At 39.4% G+C, this 18952-nt stretch overlaps 1 protein-coding gene across 3 annotated transcripts in view; it reads right to left on the reverse strand.

The window, feature by feature from the left end:
* Positions 1 to 18952, reverse strand: part of CNTN5 (contactin 5) — a 983906-nt gene that overhangs the window by 78895 nt on the left and 886059 nt on the right. For all 3 annotated transcript variants that reach the window (XM_019530289.1, XM_019530290.1, XM_019530292.1), the window contains exon 16: positions 12660 to 12780. In XM_019530289.1, the coding sequence (XP_019385834.1) occupies positions 12660 to 12780 (121 nt within the window). The remainder of the gene's footprint in view (positions 1 to 12659; positions 12781 to 18952) is intronic.

An 18952-nucleotide genomic window follows, 5' to 3' on the forward strand; every position in this document is an offset into this window, starting at 1 on the left:
TGGCAGGATCTCCCAGCCTGGCCTTGCAACTGTGGGGCTTGGGCTGGGATCTCCCAGCCTCAGCTCCCTGCTGCTGGGACAGGGGGACTGTGTCTCTACCTGGGGTGCAGCCTGCCCCAGCAATGGGCAGCTTCCAGGGACAGGGAACAATGACCCAGCCCCTGCCAGAAGACAGCTTTCTCCTGGCCCCATGCTCCCTGCCAGCCCCTGGTCTAGCACCCAGGGGAAGCCTAGAGTTCCTCCAGCTGCTGCAGAGGCTTGATTCAGGGCTGCAGGGAGTGGGAGCAGTCTGCTGCCAGGGAGACTTTAGAGTACTAAAATTCTCCAGATTATTTGCATGTGTAGACACACCCACCAGATGAAAATTATACCTACTGAACTATATTACTCGATATTCAGTAGAAATGTACGATGGGTGTTGATTTTGGGGATAAAATCTGCCTGAAAGGCTGTGGAACTGTATTCTAGGATACATACACTTATTTTCCTCATAACATTAAACTCATCTCCGCAGTATCCAGTTTGTAGCAGGCTTGGAAGGAGGAGACTAGACTTTCAGCATCAGCATAGGGAATCTAGGCCTTCTTGCCCAGGCCCCAGCTGGAAGTTATCAAGGATTAAGATGATGTCCAAATATTAAAGGAAGAGGGTCATGCTTGCTTAGCCCCATATAAGCCCAGAACAGACAGCAGCAAGCTGTCTGGACAACAGACCACTGTGCTGTGGCCTCGACCCACCTGGAGCCCCTCATCTAATCCTGACTTTGGCTGTGATTTTGGCTTCTGAATTTGATTTATGATTTCAGTGCTGCACTCCTGACTTTGGTTTCTGGACTCCAATCCTGCCACACAGGTTACTTAGCCCAGCTACCCATGCCCTAGTTCCTTACCATTGGCCTATGGACCAGCCATTCTACATCCTGATGTTTCCTCTCCTGCCTTTATATTCTGGGGGTTCTGGAAGGCCCTCATTTTTGAGCAGCTTATTTTAGAGTTAGTATTACAATAAGATAAATATGACAGTTGTCTCCTACCACTTTCTGGAATTGTCTCAGGCTGTCTGCATACTCATAATATATTACTTATTTATTTTTCTTCACAACCATGACAGCTAAACACTTCTCTAACGAGAAGTTGAAACCATGATGTAATTAAATGGAAATAGCTGGAGACCAAGGTGATACATTGCAGTATCTAGACTCAGATTTGGCCCTGACTACAAGAAACATTAAAGGAAAATGTTTGCAATGCTGGCCTTGTCTGATAACTTATCTCCCTACTTATGGCACATAATTTTAGAAAGTCTCTAACCACCGTGTTACAGCAATAATAAAAAAATTCTGTTTACATTAAATATGTAGAAATTTAGTTATATAGACATTGCATGTTAAAGTCTCCATGTAATTTGTTGCCAGAGTTCTCTCGGTTTTTAAACCTTTTAAATGTATTCATAGTCATGACAATGTGTCATTATGCTTTCTGAGATGTGTGCTCTTTCACAACCTGTAGGAAGACTGCTAAAAAGCACTTCCATTTCCAACATCAAGCACTTTTGAAAGTGGATTAATAAGGGACAAAAGCCTCAGTGATGACAAATGTACAACAGTTAGGCAGGACCTGACTGCTATGAGGATGTCACTCATTTTTGTGGAAATCTCATTAAATTTTATGCTCAGCTGTAATCATTCATAATGTCAGCTGGATGGTTAATGTAGATAAGCTTTTCTCCCAAGGGCTATGTTATTGTTCAGGATCTCTAAAACTATTTTTTATTTGAGAACAGCCAATTTAGGGGGAAAATGTACAGTCCGCTAACACTTCAATAAACTCAGCACGGAAAATGACTGGACCTAAATATACTTCAGTGCAGTGGATCTTTGTAGGAAAAGCATCTTGGACTGGACTGTCCTATTACACAGTTATTGAATCAATGGAAACCCAGTCAGTATAAAGGCTGTTCATGTCTTCTAGAAAGCATCTCCAAAGACCTGATATTTAGTTAAGGAATATTCACTTATTTTAGGACAATGAGGCTTGCATTTGGAAAATTTGTTATGTGTAATTTATTGTCAGAATTATAATCTTGAGCAGTCATTTATGCTACCTGCATCTATTGGTAATTTGTGATTTTTGAAAGTCTATTCAGGGTAGGAGCCAGGGTAGGTGCTGGCTCCTACCCTGAGGATCTTTAAGAAGAGGCTTGATGCCTACCTGGCTGGACTCATTTGAGTCCAGTCTTTTTCTCCCGCCCAGGCGGGGGGTCGGACTTGAAGATCTACAAGGTCCCTTCCGACCCGACTTCTATGATTCTATGATTCTATTACCAAGTACAGTGCCTTCATTATTACATGTAACACTGTTTCTTTCTGTTCCTTTAAATTCCTAGACATAACCTAGTTTTCTGTTTAGGAATGGCATGAAATAACAAATTAATTTCTCATAGTTTTTACTCTGATAATGACTGATCTATATAATCCTTCTCATCTTTATTGAGGAGAATAACAACAAAAAGCACTGTACTTTTAGTTAGTGCTTTGCAAACAAACTCTTCTGTGAAAAGGTAGTCTAAGAGGGACAGAACAAAAAGAAACAAATCATTGAACAATAGCTTAATAAGGTGAGAACAAGAAAAATACTCCTAGGGAGGAGGAGGCTTTGAGGAATTTAAAGAAAGGCTGCTTGGGGAGAAAAGAAAAGGGATGACTTACCAGATCAAGAATAAGTAAAATGTGCCATATGTAATGGGAACATCAGAAAAAAGCAACAAGAGGTTGGGAGGAAATGAAAGGAGAGATGTTGGTGGGGCAGAGTCTGTAGTTTTCAAGCTGAAGATTAGGTGCTTGAGAAGAGATAGGCAATAGGAAGAAGAATTTCATGACTGCTTTTTGGCCTTCCTGAAGGCCAGAAAAAAGAGAAGTTTGAAATCAATGTAAGTGAAGAATGGCCAATCTGGATATGCTGTTGGGTACTTGAAAAACTGAGTTGTTTCAAACCTTACAAGGCTTTTGTTTAGCTTGCATTTCAAACTTGACACTTATTATAGTTCATCTCCTATTCCATTGCTAGCAACAATTCTTTACAATTCTCCTTTGCAGCACAGTACTATTTCAGGGCCAAAATGCTGCTAGGTGCATGTATAAGATGTTTGGGACTCCTGACTCTTCTATATTAAGTAAGGTAGTAATTTCCTCAGAGCTGAAGTTGCAGTCATAGAATATTAGTGTTGGAAGGGACCTCAGGAGGTCTAGTCCAACCCCCTGCTCAAAGCAGGACCTTCCCCAACTAGATCATCCCAGCCAACATCTGTTCCAGTGTTTTACTACCCTTCTAGTGAGAAAATTTGTCCTAATATCTAAACTAAACTTCCATTGCAGAAACTTCAGACCATTGCTCCTTGTTCTGTCATTTGCTACCACTGAGAACAGTCTAGCTCCATCCTCTTCTGAACCTCCCTTCAGGTAGTTGAAGGCTGCTATTAAATTCCTTCTCAATGTTCTCTTCTCCAAACTAAATAAGCTCAGTTCCTTCAGCTTCTCCTCAGAAATCATGTGCTCTAGCTCCCAAACCATTTTTGTTGCCCTCTGCTGGGCTTTCTCCAATCTGTCCACATCCTGTCTGTAAGTGGGTGTGTGGGGGAGGCAGGGGGAGGGAGTGGCAAAACTGAACACAGTACTCCAGGGCTAGGGACAGACATGCAAAAAGCCTGAGCCTGAAACGATTCAATCTTTGCAAGTTAGTCTAACCTGCCTAGGCTAAATCAGTTTTGTAACCAGATAGACATCCCAGAAATACAGGTGCATGGCTGCAGTGGCTCAGGCTAGACACTGGGGGGCACTAGAGCAGCCCTCCCTTCCCTTGCACCGAGCTGAGCTGAGGGGATCATGGCTGGACCCTGGCAGAATGATGTAATTAGGGAGGGTGACCCCCCGCCTCCTCCACCCACAACAGGCCAGCAGTGAATGTTTATCATCCTTAACTCAGTGTTTATCACCCTATTGAGAGGACAGAGGGACATTACCAGTTATCTGTTGATTCTGCCTTTGTCCCATGTGCCACAGCTCAGAGGTAGCCAGCATGTGGTCTGCTAATTAATGCTAAGAAGTGTCTGTGAGGGATGGGGGAATGCCTGCTTAGCAGGGGGTGGGGAGCAGACTGCCAAGATGCAGCCAGGGAGCAGAGGGGAGGGGCTAGCCCTGCTCTGGAGCAGAAAGCCCCGCCCAGCCCAGAGAGCATGCTGGGATGCTGGGGGAGTCTGGTTTATCTTAAACCACCAAGGGGTCTGGGACAGTCATTGCATAAACAGGTTTGAGTCAAATCAGTTAAGTCTGATACTACATTCAACCAGGTTTATCTCAAACCGGTTTCAGCCATTCTCAAACTGGTTTATGTGCATTTAACATCTGTTCTGTTACAGGTTTAAAATTGTTTCTGATCACTTAAACTGGTTTATGTGTAATGTCTGTCCCTAGCCCAGATGTGTCCTCACAAGTGCTGAATAGAGGGGAATAATCACTTCCCTTGACCTGCTGGCAACACACCTACCAATGCAGCCCAGTATGCCATCAGCCTTCTTGGTAACAAGAGCACACTGTTGGCTCATAGTCAGCTTATTGCCCACTGTAACCCCCAGATCCTTTTCTGCAATCTGGTTCTTCAGTTACAAAATATTAATTTAGACTTTTTCTCTTATATTGGCTTGGAAAATTGGTTTGGTTTTAAAAATACCAGGCTCATTCTGAAGAGAATGCCTAAATTTGGAGTGAAAAAAGCACCACAAATTATTAAGTTAGAGGCCATTTTACAATTATTCTGCTTTATTATTTTAGCATGTCTCTAGCCTTCCAGTTTCCCTCTGACCCAGAAATGACTAATTACTAAACCTTCAAAGCTCCAATATATTAACATTTCCTCAAAAATTCATGTTTCAGTTATCCTGGGTGAAAATCCACTGTAACCAACTCTGCTAGTTATTTTTGTTTGGTATAATTTTGGATCTTGTTCGTATTGTAGGAAATTGGTGGTGGTGGTGGTGGTGGTGGTGGGGATGAGCTGTTTTTTGCTTTTTTGCTTTTTGCCTGTTGATATAAATGGGCTCCATACTGGACACTTGGGATATGTTCCATCTCAGTGCTGAAGATGAGCACACCACCAAACTGAACTGCAGAGCAGGCCTTTGATGGTGTGCCTGCTATGTAGAATGGAATAACAAAAGTCCCATATAATAAGTAAGGAGCCTCCAAGAGCTACCCAAAAGGTAACACTGATGGCACTCTCAGTGTTAGGTACATTTCCTGAGTACTTACAGCTTTTGAAAGTTGCCTCAATCCATTTAGGCATCATGGCCTGTATCTGTCTCTGAAAGAAGTCACCTGTACCTTTATTTCAAAAATATAACACTAGTCACTCTTTTCTCTTAAAACATGGAAAATGATCTTCCTCTTCATCATCTTCCTTTTCTTCCTCCTCTTCCTTTTTCTTCTTCCAATAGCCTCATTATTAGAGTGGTAATCTCAGGCCCTGCCTTCATTAAAATGACTGGAAAGGGTTAAAAGCTGAAAGTTAGAAGACCTGGAAGGACTAGACATTATTCAGGGGAACTGAGTGAATGGAACAAAGGTCTTGTGCTTTGTACAGAACCAGATAGGTCTGGCATATGCTTATTTTGAAATGAAGGAACATATGTAGCTTGATACAAAACAAGATGACATTGGAATGTGCTTACCTAAAATAAGGGCATGTTTGTAATCAGTATCGGATTATGTATATGCAGTTGTAATGATTGAATTATGTTATGAAAGATAAGCAGATATAATATATAAATGTTTCATTTGTGTAAGACAACTTTGGAATTAATGTGTACCCTTGTGTTATTCCCCTCAGATTTTTGTTTCTCTTGTAATTATTATAGAATTTGCAAGATCTATACTCTTAAATAGAAAGCAACAAATCAGTTAGACTTATTAAATATAGTAAGTAAGATTTAAGTAAATAAATCTTGCTTTGACCATTGGATGCTCCAGAACTCTGAAGGGCAGGCAATCTACAAGCTATAGTGTACTGAAGAAAATTAACTGGATGAGTTACTTTATCATAGCATGCTGTGCAGGAATCTTTGTGACAGAAAAATTGGTCATCTTGGTTCCCTTCTTTGAATGTAGATTTGGAGTTGAGAGCAGATGAGTCTACACTACAGGAACTGGAAACAAAGGCATGTAGACAAGGACCAATATCCAACAAAGACTTCCTGGCACAGGTACATGATGCAAGATCAAGGCCCCTGAGAAGGAGTTTGGTTTTAACTCTGGACCAACCATAAATCCAGTTATTTGGGCTGAGATATTGGGGTTAGAGGTGTCTGAGTAGTCGCTGTTATAGTTTGAATGCACCTTTAAGGGACAAAAGAAACCTGCTATACTTGTTTGTGTTACATTTAATAAAATTGTGGTGATGGCCTTTAAACTCAGATACTTGTCTGCAAGCTTTATTGGCATCATTACAACTGAGAGCAGCAGTATGGTCAGCTTAACTAGGAGTTCCTACGTTATATTCTCTCTAGGTTAGTGAAGTTCAGAGGAAACACATACCATTGCTTCTTCACAAACATATTATGAGAGTAGATTTCTTGCTTAGGTTGGTACTTTTATCATTTTGCAATATGAACAGCTTTTTCTTTTTTAAATGTATTTAGACCACAAAATGTGTACTTTTAAAACTGCAATTTGTAGTCACAAAGGCCTTCACCCTTTTACTCTACAAAATCCTTCTTTATACTTTTGTTTAAGATCTTAAAACTCTCAATATGCTTTTTGATCTTTAAGCTCATTTTATTTCCAGTTGATTTTCATTTGATTAGCTTTTTGTAAATGGTCATACAGTGCATACTATTCACTGAAAAGAAACCTGATTTTTTTTTATTTGGGTAGATACAAACATTTTCTATCTTTTTACAATATGATCTTTTTGTCATGACGCTAATACTAATAATCATATGGTTGAATTTCTTTTTAATTAACTTATATATGCTAATAGGTTCCCCATAACATGTATAACATAGTCCAGAAACTCCAGGGGGATGATGAACATCAATGTCTTTTTTGCTTCATGGGAAAGGAACATTGTCCATCCACATCTGTAACAACAACAACAACAAAGAGTTTGAGTACACACTGCTAAAATGGAGAACCATATTTCAGTGGTTGACAAAATATAGTCAGAAAGCTCTTAGTATCAGAAACTAGGTAAATTCCAGAATTTACATCATTAACTTCCACTGGAGATAACAAGATTAAATTATTTCAGTGAAATCTCAAAGACCAGAGGACTGTTCAAGACACAGCATGCTAAAGTGGCTCTTTCAAGAATATGATTTTTTTTCTTTCAAAGTTGCTCCTTAAAAAATATAATACAACTGTCAGAAGCACTTAAGTAATTTATTTTGAGTGATACATTGATCAATACAATGGAGAGATAGGCACAGTTTAATCTTACACACTTCTTTGTGATAGGAGAGACAGAAACTCCTGGACATTTTAAAATTAGTTCTTCAAATATTATCCATCTACAAATTGTCTTAAATAGGTCATTGTGATTTCCTTGCAAACTGCTAGTCATCTTATAATTTGTTATAAAATTGTATCATTTGCAATCTAAGTCTTAATGTCTTCCATAACAAGGTTATACAGGGCAAAACTGCACAGGACGTTTACTGCACAGTTGAATAATTAGCTGCAGAGTAAACATCGCAGTGTCTACACGTTTGACCCTATGAGACTAAAGTAAGCTAACAGACGCTGTAATAGGATTGTATTTGTACATACAAGTACTATTTGCTGTGGAGTAAAAATCTCTGCAGCAGCACATGTGTAAACGCTGCCTGCTGGCTGGGGTATAAGTGTGCTATGGTTAGGGGCCTGCCTACCAGCTAGCCCCATGCTGAAGCTCCCTTGTGTCCTAGCCAGCCCCTCTGCAGCACATTGAGCCAGGTGGAGCAACCCCAGGTTGGCAGGCTGACCCCTGGGGGCTGCGGCCAGCCAGGACTGCTCTGCCCTGGCTCCACGTGTTGTGCCTGAACAAACTGCGGAGCTTACTGCTCTGGAGTTAATTGCTTCTGGGTGCATGTTCAAATGGCAAGCCCAGGAGCAATTAACACTGGAGTTTTAGCTCTGCAGTTTATTCAGGTACCATAATTGCATGTGTAGATGTGCCCACAATGTACTATTTAAATTCCATATAGTGAAAAAGTATACCTGTCACACTTTGACAGTGACCTTGTTGGGACCATATAGAAGATACCACCTGACTGACTTAGACAAAGAGGAAGAAAGCTATAGTCTGTGTGGACCATTTAAACAGAACAATCTGAAAGAAGGTTTGATAATTTGTAACAGATGTACTGACTGATGGATGGATTATTAAGATGTGGTCTGTAATGCAGCCTACAGCAGGTAGTTAGTACTGGGTGATCGATGCAACTTATCGGCATACTGTAACCAAGTCTAGCAAAACAAATACATGAGCTTGAATGTTCAGATAGGGCTCAGGTGATAGAATATATCTGGTAACTCTGATTATGTTTTGAGTAAAGTTTACTAATAGTCATTTTACTTCTTGTGTCAACAGCAAAGAACTCATAACCTGAACTAAAAGTCTCTAGAACAATAATAATCCAAAGAGAACTAGAAGTTTGCCATAATGTTCTGTGATTAATAATAGTTTTCATGAATGACATCAATATTAAAATATTAAAAGGTGGGAGGTTCAGTACATTTGATGAGGCACAGTACAGATGATAGTTTATCTCGTATGTGACCTCAAAAATCTTCTCTCTGCTTTGCACAGTGGAACAGCATTATGCCTTCTGTAAGTAGGTATTCCAAAATTGCAGAAAAGAGAGCAGAAGAATATATTGTTTACAAGGGGCATGTAAATACGAGACATTTACTGTGTGGTAAATATCTCAGCATCTACCTGTGTGCCCCTATTATGGTGCATGAAACTAATTAACTCCACAACAGGTTAGGACTTATAAATATTAACCTAACCTGCCCTACTCCCGGGGTCGCCTGTTAGCCTGGGCTGCTCTAACTTGTGCGCCATCAATATACTCCAGAGTCTTTTGCTCCCAGGTGCATATTCAAACAGTGCACACAGGAGCAATAAGCTCTGGAGCAATAAGCACCAGTTTATTCATGCACATTAATCACATGTATCCAAGAAGAAGAGGTCCATATGAACTCAGTCAAGGTCAGGATTACTTTTGAGTTCATTAGAAACTGGATTATAATGTTTCAAGAGCATGCTCATCTCTTCTTGGCAAAAATGAGCTATGTTTAATTATGTGGCTGTTATTGGGTTTTTTTGTTTTAAATCCTCCTCTTGTAAGGTGATTTACTGTATTAGGGAAGTACTTGACAGCAAACAAACGATACTATTTACCTCAGCCAAATGTGTCTGGTGAAACCAATGCTGATCTGTAGTACTATGGTAATAAAAGTATTTTCATTACAATGTCTGTTCTTTCCATGACACATCTATCTGGTGGTTTAACATTCCTTAGACTGAAGATGATGGACATACCAGATCATGAAGATATCCACTGTTACAAGAAAAATGAATGCATAGACTGTTTCAGAATTTCCACAGCATTATGGTAAAATAAAAACACAATAAAACTTTTTTTTGGAAGACACTCTTTAAAAAGAAATTAACTTACCAAGCAGGCTTTGTCTTGAGGAAACCTGACACATCGTTGGCTACAGGATCAGCTGAGACATCTGCGGAGACTAAGCTTCCTGGCTGGTATGTGGGTATATGGTAACCGCATTTGTGATCACATCATTAGTGTCAGAACATGACATGCATATTTATCCTGCATTAGAGCCTTCTGTTTTTGTAATCACTTCTTTGTAAAAAATTAGTACAGAGACAGCATGAGTACAAAAGTGGTGCCAATTATAGTCACAAAACCAGCCAAGCTGAAAAATTCTTCTTTTTGCTCTGTTGCTAGTTGTAATTCATAGAAAGCTCAAGACATGCAAATAAAATAAAGGTTGGTAATCCAGGATGGCATTAGGAAAGGGAAAACTGTTCCTGGACAAGTATCAAGAACTGGTCAAGCACTGGACTTGTAAAGATTTGTGTTGCTGTTGTTCCACCTGACAGGCCAGGATTAAGTGCAGTTGTCTTTTAAAACTCTTATTATGAAATGACAAAAAATTATTTGAACTTAATGTTAATACAATAATTTAACATAACATAGTATGACATGCTCCATTTGCACAAACTGATAATTGTGAATATGTAAAAAAAGATGTTAAGTGATTTTTGTTCAACTTTTTGTGCAAATTCTTACTGTGAAGGAGATGGAGGTGACATTGAGTAAAGAAGATCTTACATATTACCAGTCAGATATGTAAAAAATATCAGACAGGTTTCATAATAAAACATTAAAAGCATAGATGACAGAAGATGGCACAGAGAAGTTGTTCTACCCAAAAGCTATACTAACAAATAAATAGCAGTAAATGGTAAATTGGCTTTCTCTATCATCACTGCACAGTGGTAGCAAATTTCCTAAACACATGGCAATTCCTTCTTCCTTTAAACGGATTCTGTGCTGCTGATCTCTTCTGCTGAATGAGTTCCAGCATACCCAAGGACATTGAACCTGAGGTATTGAACTTGAGGCATCTGCAGTGACACTGCAATCTGGGACTACTGGACAGTTATCCAGTGGTAAAGCACCAAGAGATATAGTGGGAAAAAAAGGAAAGGTACCTAAAGATGGAAGTAAAATAATTTTAGCAAAATAAGGGAAAGCAAATATTTGCATTCTTTTTACTATTCTGCATGAATTTTGCTGAGGTTTACCAACAGGAACAGCTAGCCATGACTACATGGAAGCTGCTTGAAATGTTTACTGAAAGACAAAAATAAAGAAAAAAATAGCCTTCATTTGGCAAAAACAATGTTGAGGTGAAGAATCTAATCTATCCTACTTCGTATGTGTTAAAAATATCTAATAAGAAATTAATTTCTTGAATAAACTAACAAGATCATATTGTGTAATAAGACCAGAGGTTTATATCAGTACAAAAACTGTAGTCACACAACACACACTAGTTGTGAAGCTGAAATGTTGCTCCATTCTTTAATTTACCATGCACCAAGAATATGGAATACAAGCATGACATATTTGAATTTGAATGATGTTATAAAGCTGTCACTAAGTGGCATGTTAATGGGACATCTGAATCTATTGTTTTTAATGCCCCAAACAATGCCTTTGTTACTCTTACATTCAAAACTCCTATTCTGAGATTTTCTCTCTGTAACAAAACACAGTAAATTCATATAAATAAAAATAAACCCAGTGGAGCAAGAAATAATTACTTGACCATAAGAGGTTATAAAGAGGGGGGGAGGGGGAGAGTCACATTTGCATAATTTAGAAGAAAGACTGTGGGATACCAAACACCAGTAGGTTGAGAGATTTTTGACACTTAATAAGTGAAATGACATTTATAGAATGCCATAGGTTAATAAAAGCACTATGGTCCTCCACATGGAAACTTTAACAAAATACTTCTCACCAAATGTAATTTCTCTCCTTAGATTCATGGTTTCTCTGTTCAAATGACTGACAGGGTGAAAATCAAATGCAAAGAAGTAGCAGAATAAGCTAAAAGCATTTAAAAAAATATTATCATCTCTAGGCTTAGTATCCTGCTTGGAGTTTCTCATATGTCAATAATATAATTTATTCTATTTTAAAACACTGCATGCTATATAAAGTATGAACTGTTACATAAATGAGGCATTAGGAATGTTATAATGCAGCATCCTTCATTTTAAATGCAAATATGTAGGGCACCACAGACCACAAGTCCCATAACGAATTGATGAAGACAGATGGATTCATTGCAGGATGGGACCTACAGCTGTGCAAAATGTGACCAATTCTTTATTTTATGCTAACTGGAGGCCTGGCTAATCCTGCGAAGCACAGAGGATCCCTCCTGTGGGGTGCTGAGAGCTCTAAATAACAACTGGCCTCCGTGGGAACCGATGGCAGTCTGCACCTCTCTGGTAGTATTCAGAAACTGCCAGGATTGAGCCTTCAGTGTGGCTGCAGGCTACTAACAAATTACCCGAGTTTGGTCATTATTCAGCCAGAAAAAAGTTCAAATTATAAACTACTCTCTGACTAATACTTAGACCTTTAATTTTACTAAAAATTGAGAAGTCCCCTGCAACAGAAGCACAGTTTATATTCTCAAACCCTTGAGCCTCAGAGAAAGTGAGAAACAATTTATAATAATAAAGGAAAAAAATGAACCAAAAAGCCCATTTCATCTATCTCACTTAGATATTTAAGTCTCAATTAAAATTGTTAAAATTCTATGCTTTTTATGCTGTTAACTCTTTTAGAAACTGAGGGTCCATTTAAGGATTGCCACTGTTACTCATATGTACTTTGCAGACTTGTTTACCGTACAGCTTTGTCAAAGACAAAAAGGTCAAGCAAAAATGACATCTATATTGTAAAATCTGTATAGTATAATGCATAGTACTGATGTGCTCAAAGTCCATGCATTTAAATTCCTTTGTATGATAATTTATGGTGATCATGTCTTCAGACTTTGCTATTAGCATACTCACCCCTAACAAGAAGTTCTGCCTCATCTGACACACTGTCTGCTGTGGTCTGTACCCTGCAGCCATATCTCCCAGCATGCATCAGAAGGATGTTCCTGATCATTAAATCTGCAGAGGATGCTTGCTGAAAGAGGGATGAAGTGCCAGTTTAAAATGTTGCAAATCTGCCTGTTCAAGGTGTTTTGTGAGGGTGCTTTGTTCAGTGTGGCAAAGTCACCAATGCAGGTTTTACAACTTACATTACAAAAAGCAAGCATACTAATATCTCCCTTTAAAAAGCAAGGACTGCTTTTTAAGCAATTTTGTATGAGGGATTAGAAGTCAGAATTCCATGTTTTTTTAAACATTCAGTAACTAACCAAGAAGAAAACATTAATTTTATTTAAGAAGTATTTATACACACTTGCATGCACAAAGAAAAGTTTTCCAAATGGGCAATAAGAAGCTAATTTATTAAGTAAAACAAAAATAATTTGTCCTGCTTTAGAAGATAAAGGATTATGAATGGAGTGAAAAGGGAAGGAGTCCTGTTCTGGGAAGAGCTCCAACTCCCTTTGGTCGTAGTGGTGGCATTAGCTGCAGTGCAGTACAATCAGCTGCATTTTGGACAGAGCTTTTGCTATATTTCCATTAGGTTTTTCTCAAGATGGTAATATAGAATAGTTTTTAAACAGCATGGTAAACCAAGATAGACTGCCAGTGCATTTCTGTTTCCCTCACTTTTTAAATTTAAAGCAGCTGAACTTGACAAATTAACTCTCCTAAATTTATTGTAGTTCTTAGAATTACTATGCTATATTATGTGTGATGCTAATAGGCTGGTTTTTTCAGCATTAATATGGAAAATATGAAGAGGTTTATACTGCTATTTATGCCTTCCTTCTGAATCACATCTTGTTTTAATGCTTTCAGTATATCATGTCCCCAAATTATTTGCTTTGGTATTTTTATTTTATTTTCCTTTATTTCTTGTCATTAGTTACCAGAAGAAGTCACTCTTGTTGATTTATTGTCAAGGGCATGAAAACTCTTGGGTTGCTAAGATATTCATAGAGGTTTACTTCTTGAGGATATTAAAAAGCTCTTGTGGTTAATACAGAATCTGTGGACTACAAGAAAACTATGTTCTCAACCTAGGACTGGAACATATCTTCAGGGGCATAGAATCTAGTCCCTCCCTGCTATTACAAGTAATCATACCATATAATCTCTTCCATAAACTGATTGAGGGCAGTGACAGATGTGCAGCTCCCCAGTCTAACTCATGGCACTTCACAAAAAGAGCCATGAGTTAGATCGACCCTCCTGATCCAACAGGTGTTCACCTAACCCCACCCCCAACCCCACCCCTCTCTCCAAACTCCCTCTCAGAATGAGAGAAGGAGAAGGCAAGGGGGGAAGGTCCATCCTGGGGTTTCCTCAGCTGGCTCTGGAGTCGGGGGGTGGGGTGCAGATTGCAGCCCATCTCTGGTGGGCTCCAGCATCTCTGGTGCTTACCTTCTGATGTACTTATAGGGCGGGTCTCCATGAGACATTTATTGCAGAACTGACTATTTACCTCTGCAGTAAATATGTCAGCATCTACATATATGCCTCTATTAAGGTGCAGGAAACTAATACATTCTGCAGCAGGGTAGTATTTGTAATAATAAGTGCTACCTTGCTCTGGAGCTTTTAATGCGCAGAAGCCAGCTAGCCTCACAGTGAAGCTCTGTTGTGCCCCAGCAAGTCCCTCTGCAGCACACTGAGCTGGGGGGAGCAGCCCAGGGTTGGCAGGCTTACCGTGGGGCCCCCTGCCAGCTCGGGCTGTTCCACCTGGGCTCTATGTGCTGTGCCTGAATAAACTGTTATGGCTCTGGTGTTAATTGCTTATTGCAATCAGCTCCACAGTTTATTCAGGTATGGTAACTGCACATGTAATTACAAGTGAATATCTGTCCTTACTTCCTATTTTCCTGCAGGCAAGCCCAGCTTCAGGTTCGAAACTCAAAACATTTCGAAACTTTTGAAATGGTTTGACTGTCTTCATTTTGAGGCTGTTTCAAACCCCTTCATTTAATTTTGATTTCACTGCTTTGAGCTCAAAACAATTCAAAATAGCTGGTGAAATTTTGCACAGCCCTACTGCACAGCTAGCATCACTAAAAAGTCATGCTCTAGCACTACTATTCAGTAGCGCAAGTTACTGCACATTGATTTAGTACTTGGTTATGCAAGTATTAAATGTAATGTGCAATAACTAGGGTGCATTAATGAATGTTTAGAAAGACATGCCCATGAAAAAGAATACTACTCTTCTTAGCTTTTATTTTGTTAGGCTAAGTGAGCCAAATCCTTTATAGCCCCCTCTTCTAAAATGAACTGCCTCTTCCTCAATAGTCCTAACAGGCCTCTTTTGTACGTGTTCCTGTCTGAAGTCATATTTCTTGAACATGGGTGACCAGAATTGTATACAGCATTCCAGATGAGGTGTTATCAGTTTCCTGTGCAGTGGCACTAACACATTGCTGTTTCTCCTGGAAATACTCCACTGGGCCAATTAGGGCTACCATGTCCTTTGTCTTTTTCACACTGATGATTCAAAGAATTCTCTGATCAGCTAATAAACTTCCCATATTTTCTTCCTCAGTTGTTTCAAACTGATGAGTGCCCAGCTTTTAGTAGAAGTTTTGGTGCTAACATATGGCTTTGTAATCAGTACTATTAAATTTCATACTATTTTGAATACCTCCTTCCTCAAGGTCATTCTATTATTTCTTTATATGATTTCTGATCCTTCTGTATTGGTGGCACTTTTCAACTTTGTCCTGTGCAAATTTTATTACTGAACTCCTACTTTTTGTTTCACGGCATTAATGAAAATATTAAATAAGTTTGGTCCTCAAATTAATCTAGTAACCTCCTTTTGGCCAGATACTTCCTCTTTCAATATTGCCCATTGTCACCTTTGTTTTCATGAGTTTCGTTCTCTGGTTACAGTTCTTGCATTAAGTCCCATCTCTTTCAGCTAAACTAATAATTTTACTATAGTATTATATCAAATGCCTTACTGTAGTCCAGTAAAATAAATCTAACTCTGTAGCCGCCTAGGATGTTTTTTTACTCTGCTGATAAATAACAGGGTTGTACAAGGTTTGGATTTGGAGATGATTTGGATGATTCAGAGGCTGAATCTATGAATCCAGATTGAATCTCTGGAAGCTTTAGGCTTTCCAAATCAATTCAGAGCTTCTGAATCAATTTGGAAAAGATTCAGAAAAGATTTGGCGATTCGGCCACAGGGTATAATGGGGAATCAATGAAATTTATAACTGTGTTGTCTTTTGGCTGGATCAGATAAAATTTGTAGGGATGGTAGCATCTGCTGAGACCATGATGAGTTCCATGTTTCAAGGCAATACGTGCAGGGGTTTCTGGGAAACTGCAACTCAAAGTCCTGAAAGCAAAACATGTCACGTGTGTGTGTTAAGCCACAGTGGGTTTAAAATTGCAGGGATCGTAGCTATTACAAAGGCCACAGAGTCTGCCAAGTTTCAAGGAGATAGGTGCATGGGTTTCTGGGAAATTGCTCTTCAAACTGCTGACAAGGAAAACTCATGACATAGATGACACTGTGTGTGTGTTAAGGCACAGGGGGTGAAAACTGCAGGAATGGTAGCCCCTCCTGAGGCCACAAAGCCTGCCAAGTTTCAAAGAGATAGGTGCAGGGGTTTGGGGGAAACTGCACCTCAAGCTGCAGACAAGCAAAACTTGTGACATGGGTGACACTGTGTGTGTTAAGGTGTAGCAGCATAAAAGCTGCAGAACTGCTAGCCCCTGCTGAGGCCACAAAGCCTGCCAACTGTCAAGGAGATAGGTGCAAGGGTTTCTGGATTCTGGGGCCCTCCACCCCTAGCTGCTGACAGGCAAAACTCGTGTCATGGGTGCTTGTGCAACTGTGTCTGTCTTGGGACATGTGGGGGAAGGGGGAGGAGAAAGGGGGAGGGAATTACTGCAGGCCTGGCTGCTAAGCTATTATGTTACCAATCAATCATGATTCACTCACAGACCAGCCCAATACACAGTAGCTAGCTACTAGATGAGTTAACGAGCAAGGATTAACACCTACAAAACCACAGACTAAGGAGAAGAAGGAATCACTACAGAACTGGGAACTGCTTCTGGCCCAAGACAGAGACAGTCAGTTGCACAAGTACCCATGTCACAAATGTTGCCTGTCAGCAGCTAGGGGTGCAGGGCCCCAGAACCCAGAAACCCTTGCACCTATCTCTTTAACAGTTGGCAGGCTCTGTGGCCTCAGCATGGGCTACCATTCCTGCAGTTTTCACCCCCCTGTAGCTTAATAAACACATGCAACATTACTTTAGCTTTCAGAATTTGAGGTGCAGTTTCCCAGAAACCCCTGCATCTATCTCCTTGAAACTTGGCACACATCATGATCATAGTAGCAGCTAAAATTTCTGAAAGTTTCATCTAAATAAGCCAAAAGACAACAAAGTTATAGATATTTCACTGATTCTCCATTAGACTCTATGGCCGAATCTCCAAATTGGGTCCGAATCTTCTGAAGCAATTCAGCTGAATCAAATCAGAAAAATTATTCACATCTCTGATTGAATCTCTGGCATCTGAATTGGCTGAATTCAATTCCGAATCGAATAGTTCTCTATTTGCACAGGCCTAATAAATAAATGGTATGTTTAGCAATAAAAACGTGTGGAAGAGGTGATATCTTTCATTAGACCAACTAGATATTTGCAAACAAGTTATTATATTTATTTGCAAGCTTTCAGGGACACCCCTATGCCAAATGAAGGGTGACTGTGCCCAAAAGATTGCAAATAAATAAAATAATTTGTTTGCAAATATCTAGTTGGTCTAATAAAAGATATTACCTCTTCCACACGTTTTGATTCCTTTTGCCTCTAGACCAATACAGCTACAACCTGGATACCTGACACATGTTTAGCAATCTTCAGTCATACAGTATTCCTCCTTGATATACTTTTAAAATACCTTACTGAATTCAGGGATAGAATTCCCATGCCTCACGCACATTAAGGTCTCTGAGTTTTTGTCTTCCACTTGGGATTTTATAATTTTCTTTTCCATAAAATAATTTTTACAGCTGGCCTTCCTTTGCTGCCAAATTCAACAATGTTTTCCTTTCTAGAAACTAATGCAAATATCAATTCCTTTTGGGGTTATACATAGATTATATATACTCCACAAATGCATAGCAATTCCACTTCTTTCTTTCTTTGCTGTTTCTATTTATATGACTACAAAAATCCTCTACTGTTTGTTTTAATATCCTTTGATGGATCTAACTCTGCCTGACTTTTGAAAAATCTCACTTTATCCTTACATTTGCTGACCTCCAAGACATGGCTTTCTTTGCTGATCAAGCCCTTTTCTACTCCTTCTAGACTCTCTGCTTACTCCAATTATTTTTTTGATGTGGTTATTCATTCAGTTGAGACTGGATACCTTCCTAACAATTTTTTCTCTGGATGTGACTAACAAGAAATTCTTGTTCTAATAAGAAATTCTCATTCTATTTAAAGCATCCCTTCCTGTCATTATCAGTTCATTTTCCAATCACACAAAATGCAAAAACAATCCCAAATAAATGACAGTCACACTGTGTTTGATATACCAATTCCTAGAACAGTTTTGGATGACATACTTTATACACTTATCAAAATAATAAAATACTATTTAAAATTAGAATAATAGAACTTGAAATAATTATATTTTCTCAAAAAACACAGCAGGTTCATACTCCTAAAGTCTTATTCTGTTCTCAGCATTATATTGTAACTAAAAGACAATATAGTTTCTAAGTTAGTCCCAGAGAAGGTATAACTTGTGTTTCTTAATCTGTGATCTGTTCTTATTGACTTGTCCTCAAATACCATCTTTAAAGCACACTGGTTATGCAAGTACTAAACGTAATGTGCAGTAACAAGGGTGCATTAATGAATGTTTAGAAAGACTGCTCTTCTGCAGCAGCCAAAGTGTGGATCTGGCCAGTGAGACTGGTTTTGGGTGGCACATGCTGCTGCCACACTAGTCTCCCCTCAGCCTCCTCTTGCTGAGGCTGAACAGGTTCAGGTCCCTTAGTCTCTCTTCGTAGGGCCTGCCCTGCTGCCCTCTCACCAAATGGGTGGCCCTCCTCTGAACTGTCTCCAGTCTGGCCACATCCTTTTTAAAGTGTGGCAACCAGTACTGGACACAGTACTCCAACTGCGGCCTGACCAAAGTCGCATAGAGGGGGAGTATCACCTCTCTGG

This window comes from Crocodylus porosus, unplaced genomic scaffold (genome assembly GCF_001723895.1).
Source record: "Crocodylus porosus isolate Cpor-Errol unplaced genomic scaffold, CroPor_comp1, whole genome shotgun sequence".
Taxonomy (NCBI): domain Eukaryota; kingdom Metazoa; phylum Chordata; order Crocodylia; family Crocodylidae; genus Crocodylus; species Crocodylus porosus.